Here is a 10,476-nt window from a genome sequence, read left to right as displayed (position 1 = left end):
AAGGAAAGCAAAACTATAGATAACAGGGGAACTGTGCTAGTAATATTACTACTTCCTATTATTCATTTATTGAACTTTTTGTATATCAAGTACTACATACATCCAAGAGCCTGGTACATGACTTAAATTAAGACATGGTTCCCATCCTCAAGGAGCTCACAGCCTAATGAAGACAGATGGAGAGAATACAAATAGTTTGAGAGATGCTATGATGTAAGACTCTGTCACCTTGGGTAGAGTGCAATGGTGTGATCATAGCTCATGGCAACCTCAAATTCCCAGGCTCAAGTGATTCTCCTGCCTCAGCTTCCTAAGTAGCTGGGACTATATGCACCTGCCATAACACTTGGCTAATTTTTTTTTTTTTTTTTTGAGACAAAGAGTCTCAAGCTGTCGCCCTGGGTAGAGAGCGGTGGCATCACATCTCACAGCAACCTCCAACTCTTGGGTTTAAGCGATTCTCTTGCCTCAGCCTTCCAAGTAGCTGGGATTACAGATGCCCACCACAACACCTGGCCATTTTTTGGTTATACTTGTCGTTGTTGTTTGGTGGGCCTGGGCTGGATTTGAACCTGTCAGCTCCAGTGTATGTGGCTGGCGCCTTAGTCGCTTGAGCTACAGGTGCTGAGCCAACTTGGCTAATTTTTCTATTTTTAGTAGAGACTAGTTCTCAGCTTACTTAGGCTAGTTTCAAATTCCCGAGCTCAAGGGATCCTCCCACCTCAGCCTCCCAGAGTGCTAGGATTACAGGTGCAAGCCACTGGATCCGCCCTAGTATTTCTTTTAAATGTATTCCTCCTAAAAGTAAATATCTCATTACATTTTATGCTCCATTCAGAGTCTACACAAAATTAGTGCCTGATAAATGAAATCAATAATGAAAAAAGGGAGTTAACAGAGAGGAAAAGGTTCTGGAAGAGGAAACTTATGGTCTTCAATGCTGGAAGCCTCTTTCTTTAACAAAAAGACAGTTTCATTATAGGAAAGGAGGACCACATCCCTCCCAGCACTTTTACCTTGCCACCTAACAAGAATTAGTTTTAGACTTTGACCTCCCCTTTCCAGTTCCCTGCCATATGAACTGTCAAATCACCTGCCAAATCAAATAACCCCATGCACAAAAAGATCAGGAGCCTGGGGCAGCAGAGAGGATAAGCAATTCCATGGTCTTCAAAATTTCCAAACTGTCCCCATTCAAGTTCATCCCACAGTTTGACTTGAAACTCTCACACTCTGATAAAAGTCTTGTCAGGGATCAGGTAGGAATGGGTAGTGCGGTTGGAAATTTTTCAGGTAGGAGGCAAAGAAAGATGACTGGAAAGAAGCTTCTGGGCTTGGAGGGGAAACTGGATAAGACCATGAAAATGGTACCAGGAGAGACTGGCATGAGAGGAGAGAGGTCTGGAATTGTGGCTGGCCTGTCCCCAGCCTGCAAAAACTCAGGAAACCTGAGTGAGCCAGGCTGCTTAGGAATGTGAAAATGTTTACATCTCTGCCCTCACAGCCACACTTTATTTATTTATAGACCTCTCTTCGCACAAACAAACTTGCTCCCCTCTGAGACACCAGCTCTCCTCTCGACTTTGGCACCGACAGGCGAGGCCTCTTAAGGGAATCAGAAGAGAAACCTCAGATCCTTGGTGGTGCAGCTGTGCAACCCAGGGAAAGGACTGCACTTCTCTGAAACTGACTTTTTCACTGGCAGAGGACAGATGTTCAGGAGCATACATGAGCCTCAAGGTAGAGAACTGTGGATCAGGACATGCAGCTCTGTTACCTGCTAAGGGGCAGAGAATTTGGATGGGATTGTTTGTATTTTATTCCACCTTGGACATATACAAGTTAGAGACTCAGAGACGGATTCCAGTTCTCTCACTTTATAGATATGGAAACTGAGCCTCAGAGAAGGATTGGACTTGCCTAAAATCACCAATTCGTGGCAGCACAAAGTTCAATGCCAGTCTTCAGATCTGGAGAAGATGCTTGTAGGGACATCCATTCCCCTAAGGGGACGACTAAAGAAATGGCTTCAACTTGCAAACAAAATGATTCAGGTGAGATATGTGGAAGAACTCCTGAATAGAAGAATGAGCAGCAGAAGGCTGCGTAACAGCTGAGAGGCAGGGAATGCCTAAAATGATCTCTGCGCTACACCTCCCAGGGCCACTAGTCTCACACCAGTCCTTTTCTTTTGGATTCACAGTCCTTCTCCCAGAGCCTGGTGCCCTGGTCACTGGCTGAGGGAACTTGAGAGGCCAGTCCTGGAACAGGTGCAACAGCTGGAGCAACTGTGCAGCTGTTGCCCGGCTCCTGGCTCCAGCTCTAGGTCAGCAGCCTGCAAGCTAGTGAGTGAGGCAGAGACCTCTACTGGTGGGAGAGCAGAGGTGCAGGACGGCCTGGGGCTGGACTTCAGGCCTTCACTCAGGTGCCTTCCACTGCCTCAGGCACATGTGGACAGGTGAACATGTGACTAAACCTTGTAGCAGGGCAAGGTCCCTACTGGCGGGTCTCCCACTACACCCACTTCCCCAGGCTCTCCAGGCACTCTCACCTGGTGTCTGAGAGTCCATCTATCCATTCCTTCCTGGCAGGGCAAGAGTATCTACATTGTCCCAAATGCCAGAGTAGACTAAGGATCACGGCAACAACATCTTCAGATCTTAGAGACTTAAAATCATGGGATTTTAATGCTAGAAGGTCCCCAGTGACCATCCACTTGAGTCCAACTGTCTTACTTCACAGGTGGCAAAACTGAAAGGCAGAGAAAGGCCACTTGTCCAGGGTCACAGTGGCAGAGTCCTGACTTTCCGACTCCAAGCTTACCCTCGGTACCACATCACACCATGGGGAGCTCCCTTCTTGCCCTATGCTTGCTTCTAAAACCAGGGACTCCATCACCTGGGAACAATCGCTTCAATTTCCACAGTACACAAAACCCTTGAAGAAAGAACAGAGGGACTGATGTTTTTCCTTGGTAACTGACCTTCTCTTAAAAGCAGGATTGGTTGGAGGGAGGAAAGAGAAAGCAGAAGCATGCTGGACACCTAAAAGGAACAGCTAGGGCTGAAGGGCACAAAGGAGAGGAGCAGAGAGAATCAGGGGAAGAGCACTGGAGAGGGAGTCAGAAAATTGGTCAGCTTCTCACTCCAAAGAGGGGTGAAGTGTCCAGAGTGACTAATGCCTGTGGTGGGCCTGGGGGGCTCAACCAGTACCAGTCTAGGTAAGGGGTCTAGCCTGGGCATGGTATTGGGGTTCAATCTGTGGTCAAGGTTGAAGGATTAAGGTTCAGCTTGTGGCTGGAGTTGAAACTCAGTCTGGATTGGGATCAGGACTCAATCTACAGCTGGAAATAGAGGCAAACACAGAGTAAATTTTGTTTTAATAGCCTTGTACTTGAACTGAGGTGCAAGCTGCCACCTATGCCCATAGGCCCTTGGCATTTTGCAAGGCTCAGCCATCTCAAGAGCCTGACACTGCAGAGATGAGAATTTGTGTCTCTTGGCACTGCTTCTGAAAGCACCTAAGGCGTCACCAAGAGATTTCTTGCCTCCATCAGGCTTGAGATCTCTTTTAAACTAAAACGAAGGCCTTTGTAAGAGACATTCAAGTAGCATCCTGGAAAATTATTTCCAGATTCATACACTGTCAGCACTAGACAGAATGAGGCTCAGAGTAGGGAAGTGATTTATCTCAAGTCACATAGCCAATAAGTGACAGATCAGGGACTGGGATCTAGGTTACCGTTCTTTTCCTTAATAAATCTGCTGCGTGACCTTGGGCAAGTCACTCCTTTCTGGACTTCGGTTTTAACTTTAAGGATGGGTGAATTGATGAGTAGAAGCAGATGATTTTCAAAGGCTCTTCTAGCTCTGACATCCTAGAATCTTAACATTCTCCACTGAATGCCGGTCCAGCTTACCTTAATTCAAGTTGGCTCCAGGTCTTTTTCTCACATGTTTGGACCTCTATATTTATGAGACTGTAGGGGAGATGGAATATTGGCAAGGCCTCTTGAGAGGTGCAAAGCTGAAGGCCAGTGGAGGTATGGAGGAGGGGAGATCAGAGTGGATCATGTCACCAGAGTTAACTGGGAGAGGTGTGACCTAAGCAAGGCCATGAGGGACTGACAAGGTATGGGAGGCAAGGAGGAGGGGTGGGGATACTTTCTGAGTAAACAAGGCACAATAATCTGGTTCTAGGACACCTTCCCAAGATGCATCAAGAACTATAGAGGAAAACCCTGGGGGCTAAGAACAAGGTGCCAAGTGGAAAGGAGGTAGGCATGGAGGGTGTCCTATGTAAAGTCTCTTTTAAGCAACAGCAGGCAGGTGTTAAAAGGAAACCCCCAGGGTTCAAGGTGGGGGAGGAGACATTTACTGAGTACTTGGCATTGTTCTGGCACTTTCTGTGCTGGTCACTTTAACACTTTACCTCCTTTAATCCTCCCAAGAACCCTTTGGGTTCCAGATTAAGTGTCTGTGAAGACACTGAAGCTCAGAGAAGTTATGACTTATAAGAAGTCACACAGCACATACAAGGGGCACAGCCAGGACTTGAACCCAACCCTGAGCTCTTTCCATTACTCGTTCCTAAGGACTTCCATCTTGCTGGCAGGCCAGAGACAAGCAGCCTGCTCTCATGAGCAGAAACAAGACAAACAAAATCTAGCACCACCAGCTCCAGAAAGCCACATGCATTAGAAAGACATTAGAAAGTTCTCTCTGAGTGTGGAGAGGAAAGAGCACTGCTCTGGGAGTTGGGAAACTGGAGTCTTAATCCCACACTCTGCCCTGTATGATCTGGAGCAAGCCACTGCACTTCCTTGGCCTCAGTTTCCTTATTGGGTATTGTAGGGTTTGAATTAAGCTCCTTCCTTTTCCTTAAGACAATCTTTGGTTTGGTTTCCTCTCCTCACAGCCTTCTAAGAGATTGGCAGGAGATGGGGTACAGGAATCACCAGCCTATTGTGGGGGCAGTGAGGAAACTGAGGTTCAGTGAGATTATATAACCTGTTTGAGGACATACTCCATCTAAGCAGAAAAGCATGAATTAGGGAACTGCTATTTTTTGGAGGCAATCATGCACTAGTCTTGTGCTTGATGATTTACCTCTTTTCTCTAATTTAATTTTATTAACAGTCCTGGTATTTTTGCTTCTATTTTATAGATTAAGAAATTGGCAATCAGAGAAGGGCTGTCAGTGCCTGCCTCACATGAGCTTGTGTCATCCAGGCTGGGGAGATGAAGACCCTGGCCTGTTTCTCTGTGCACTCCTAGAGACTCACAACACCATTTCAGGATTCCTGCCAAACGCTGTGCGGCAGGAGGCAAAACCATACGATTTGGAATTAGAGTTCTGGCTTTGGATGGCTAAAATTTGCAGAGTTCCTTCTCCTTGCTCAAGTTTTCTCACCTGTAGAATACAAGTGGTAATACCCACCTCGCTGGAGTGTTATGAGTAGGGAAAGAAATAAAGGAAGGGGAAGATTATCCTAGATAGCTCTCCTTTCTTTTCAAGGACTCTTCCCAAATGCAAAAGCCTTTTCTTTCTGAGCACATCCCTTACATGCTGCGAAACAGACCAGACTCTCCTAGAAATAGTAAGCGCCCCCACCTCAAAGCACTGCGCTCTGGCCTCCCCTCCTTTGCCCTCAGCGCTCGCATATTCAGGTCCAAGGGGGCATCTCTCTCTTGTTCTGAGTCTTCCCAAGTTCTCACCGACCTCTCAAACTCACCAGCCCGCACTGGTCCACAGAGTCGTCTCCACCTCTCCTGCCACAGGTGCTGCCTGGACAGCTGTCAGAACAGTTTGGGGTCCCACGTCCTGGCGCTTTCCCGCAGATCCCAGGGGCCCGCATCCCTCTTCTGTCCACCCAGCCTACCGTTCTACTTACGGGCGCGAGCGTGGGAGTCCAGAGGGAACCAGAGCAGCGCGAGTCCCAGCAAGAAGGACAGGACCCTCACCTCGGGAACCATCCTTCCTTTCCCCACGGTCAGGCTGCCGGGCACCGAGCCGGGAAGGGAGTCGGGAGAAAGGAAGGCGAAAAGGACACTGAGGCACGGGGGCACAAATCACCCCGCAGACCCAGGGAGGGCTGCTGCTAAAGGAGCAGCGTCGAGAAGAAGCTGGCGAAGAGAAAAGGAGGGCAGAAAGGGAGACCTCAGGTGGGAATAAAAGAAAGGTGGAAAGAGAACAAGGAGGAAAGGAGGGAGAGAGATGGCGAGACGGAGGAAGGGTCCAGCAGGAGGGAAAAGCAATCAAAGAAAGGGAGAAAGTGAGAGGGAGAGAAGAAAGAAGAAAGAAGGGAGAGGACGGGGTCTGCAGAGCGCGCAGCGCCGGGCGAGGCGCGCGGGACCAGCGGGTGGTCCGGGCGCGTGGGCTCGAGGCGGCCGGAGCCCCGCACGCGTCGAGCTCAGGGTCTGGCCGCTGGGACCTGGGGCTCGGCGGGACGACGGTACCGGCGGGGCGGCGGCGCGGCGGCCGCGGGGGGAGGCTGAGCGCGGGCCGGCTGTGCACGCCAAGGGCGCCAGGCGCCGCGCTCGGGCGCATTTGTACTTTGCCGCGGGAAGAAGGCAGCCCCGGCCTGGCGCTGGCCTAGCGCTGGCGCCTCCTCTGGGGCGCCGCGGGCTCGGTGGATTGGCCACCCGAGAAACAGGCCCACTTTTTCTCCTCCTCTCTTGTGCCGGTCTCTGGGACCGACGCTCCAGGCGCGGCGCCGAGTGGAGGCGAGGGAGCTGGGGTGGGGGAAGGGGCCACCCGGGCCACGGGTTTTAACTCCTGACTCCCCGCGACGCCCAGAGTGCTGGAGGCTAGAGTCAGGTTAGACTTCAGGTGGAACTTTCAGGTGGGGAAGGATGAGCCGTCGAGGTGACGCTGAGGTTAGCGGGCTGCGGGAACGGGAAAGCCCAGGGTAGGATGCTCCCTGGTATGTGCCCAGAACGCAGCACAAGGATAGAATTAGGACACTTACCTTTCTTAAGTCTGTAGTATTCAGCATGTCACCTCGTGCTGTTTCCCCAGCTCTAATATTAGATATTTCAATATTTTAAAATAGCTTTAATTTCTCCCCACAATTGTTGAGAAGATCAAATGAGATAACGAATCTCAAAGCACTTCAACCTCAAAGAGAAGAATTCCTAATTCCGAGTGCCTAAAATGCCAGTTTCCCTCTCTCTGCTCATTCCAGCCCTGCACCATCCATCCCCAGGCTGGAGGTCAGCCTCGCAGTGGTTCTCGACCTTCCTAGTGCCTTGATGAATTTTCCTTGTTACAAAGGGGTTGTGACCCACAGGTTGAGAACCACTGGAGAGGGATCCTTTGCCTTTTTCCTGGAAGTTTTCCCCTGTTTTTCCCCTTCCCACTCCCAAAACAAGACAGATCTCTCTTTTGCCTTTGCTAGTGAGGCCTGCATCTCTCTGAGAGTGAAGGCCACATTCAGTCACCTTAGGGAGAGGTAACTGTCAAAGGACTGTCTTTTCCATCAACAAGTGAGCTCCCTGAGGGCAGGGTCCTGATACCTTCATACTTTGTGTTGAATGAGTGCTTGAACTAATAGGGTCTGGAGGAGAGAATCAGCTCTGTTCAACCAAAAACACACAAGCTGTTAAGTCAAAAGGGCAGAGCCATTGTCCTGGCTTTATCCCTAACTTGCTGGGCCACTTTGGGTAAATACCTCCATTCTTCCTTTGTACCTTAAGTTCCTGCCCAGCTTCTCTTGCCGGAGACACCAGAGAGTGTTGGAGGGAAAACACTGGGGGGAATAAGAAGTGAGAAAGGCCACATCCCACTTTGGTAATGAATCAGATTTCCAGGTTTAAACACTTGTGAGACTATCTGTAAAGATATCTTCCTGGACCAATGCTGGGGTCCCCATCCCAATGTGGTGCCAGGTCACAATACCCCCAAGAACAGAGAGCAGTAGGAGGACCCAGTGATCCCAGCAAAGGCCTTCCCCAGGGATCTCCAAATCAGGGACAAGCGTTATTTGCCCCCAGTACCCTTTAGGTTTAGCTTCTCCCACTCTAACCTGGCCAGTCTCTGTCTTTCCCTTTAGTGTACTTAACAGATAATGAGAGCTGTGTATGTCATCGTGGTTCCTTTTTCACCTTGGCTTTCAGGAAGCTCAGAGTTAAATTTAGTGCTAAATTGCAAAAGCAGTGTCATCCCAAGGGTCTCAGCCAGTGATCTTGCCCTTTCTCTATCTTTGTTTAAAGTATACTGTGCATGTATATTCATGTCTTAGATATAAGAGGGGAAGGATTAAGACAGGCCTCACTTACATCATGGCCATTCTATTGCAAAAAAAGGTCTCTAATCATCTTGACACACACACACACACACACACATAGCCCGCCATCCTCATTATCCCCAGAGCTCAGGCCATCATCAATCCTTACTTGGATTTTCCCTGCTCCTGGTCTGGGTTCCTCTAATCTATTTTCCTCACACCTGCCATAAAAACTATGCTGATCATTTTTACTGAAAGATGTGATCACATCACCTTCCTGCTTAAAACCCATTATTGACTTCCTTCCAGTTACAGATTAAAATTGAAAATTTTCAGCATTGGATTCAAGACCATGCACATTTTGGCTCCAGTTTTGGCTGTTATATTGCCATACCATTCTCCTGCCTCAGCCCCCCAAGTAGCTGGGACTATAGGCGCCTACCACAATGCCGGGCTATGTCTTGTACCTGTTTTCCTTTTGCTTGGGCTATCTTTCTTCTGTTTCATCTCCTCAATGGAGCAAAAGTCAGCTCTGAGTCACTGCTCCTCTAAGACCTTCCCTGATTTCCCCCAACAAGTTGTATTTTTTTGTCTTTTCTTTTCCCCCTAGTGCTTTGAATTATAGCTTTTGGGCTGTACATATTTATCTGCATTTCTATCCTGTACTGTGAGTGCAGGTGCCTTTTTCACTTATACCTATATTTCCACACTTAATAAAGTCCCTTGCACATAAAGATACTGACTAAATATTGCTACATAAATGAGTGAGGACCTCCACAATTTGCAAAGACATTCTTTCATGGAAGTGCCTTCAGCATCCCTATTGGTCTGAGCTTTAGTCAGTCATTGACGTAAGAAACAAGCACTTGAGATAAGTTTTTGTGTCTTTTGCAGAATTACTGTTGGAGATAGTTGTCTGTATGTCATACAATATACTTTACAAAAGGAGACTTAATCAATTCCTTCAAAATCTAGTCAGGAAAAACAAATGCATCTCCCCATAGCAGCAATTTGCACCAAGAGTCTGTCCAGCATCTGTCTGCTTCCTTCCTAGGGAACTTGCTCATTGCCTTTCAAGGCAGCCCATTCTTCTGTTGGACAGCTCTGTTAGCAGTTCTTTATATTAAACTGAAATCTCATTCTCTGTGACTCACTGTATTGCTCCTAGCTCTGTCCCCAAAGCTTGTCTTTTGAGAGCTCTACAGAGATTTGAGGCAGAGAATCCCTGTTCCATACTTTCAGTCTTTACCAGTTTTGGTTCCTGGACCCCCCAAGTCACATTAAACCTTTTCTTTGAATGTGCCAAGCTCTTTATCCTCCATGTTTCTGCACATAGTGTTTCTTCCGCCTCGAATGCCCTCCCTGTCCCCATCTTTATTTGTCTGACAAGCTTTCTTGGTTTTCAGGGGTCATGGTAACTGTTGATTCCTTCATCTGTGCCACTTACTGAGTACCAACTCTGTGGCAGGCACAGGGCTAAGCGCTAGGGACACAGTGGAGAACAAGACAGACACTGATAATTATAACATGGGTTGTCACTTGACAACCCAAAACTAGTGACTGAGGCAAATATCTCAATCAGTGGAAGTTTATTAAGTCAAAGCTTAAAGATTTACCCAGGAAAAACACAAGCCACAGATGTACTTGTGGCTATTTCCCCATTCCCCCTACACACACACACACACACACACACACACACACCCCAAGACTTGGGACCTCAGTATTTAAAGAAGAGAGGGAACAAAGAAAGAAAAAGGGGGACAGGGGTAGGAGGCAAATGGTTACATTCTTGTGAGGCCCAGGAAATTTGTATTTTATATAAGATAAGGTGAATATTTGAAGAGAAAAAGGGAGTGAAGGGAGAATGGGTTATGTAGCTGTCCCTTGGTAGGGGGAAGGATGATTGATCTTGTCTTGTCTCTGTTCTGCACCTGGGAAGACAAACTTGTGATCAACATTATGAGTGTGGAATAGAACAGGTTTAATTTTAGGAGCTAGACTTAGCATGTAGACATAAAGTTACGATTTGCATGTCCTTGTTTTTGGGAGGCCAGTAAGGCATTTCCTTATGAATAATCTGTGGGGGTAGTTATTTTTATTTATTTATTTATTTTTCTTTTCTTTTTTTTTAATTGAATGGTAACTGTGTACATTAATGCACTTCTGAGGTACAGTGTGGTGTTTTCACACACAATCCAAAACACTTCCATCAAACTGGTTAACATAGCCTTCATGTCATTTTCTTAGTT

At 47.7% G+C, this 10,476-nt stretch overlaps 1 protein-coding gene across 2 annotated transcripts in view; it reads right to left on the bottom strand.

Annotated features, from left to right (window-relative positions):
• CHRDL2 (chordin like 2) overlaps positions 1 to 6,481 on the bottom strand; it is a 32,423-nt gene extending 25,942 nt beyond the window's left edge. For both annotated transcript variants that reach the window (XM_012801539.1, XM_003780902.1), the window contains exon 1: positions 5,894 to 6,481. In XM_012801539.1, coding sequence (XP_012656993.1) covers positions 5,894 to 5,975 — 82 coding nt within the window. In that variant the 5' untranslated portion in view covers positions 5,976 to 6,481. The remainder of the gene's footprint in view (positions 1 to 5,893) is intronic.
• Positions 6,482 to 10,476: the final 3,995 nt, after the last annotated feature.

This window comes from Otolemur garnettii, unplaced genomic scaffold (genome assembly GCF_000181295.1).
Source record: "Otolemur garnettii isolate 467f Iridium unplaced genomic scaffold, OtoGar3 scaffold00001, whole genome shotgun sequence".
NCBI classification, from domain to species: domain Eukaryota; kingdom Metazoa; phylum Chordata; class Mammalia; order Primates; family Galagidae; genus Otolemur; species Otolemur garnettii.
Note: the sequence above shows the minus strand (reverse complement) of the source record. Positions and strands in the feature narration are given on the sequence as shown.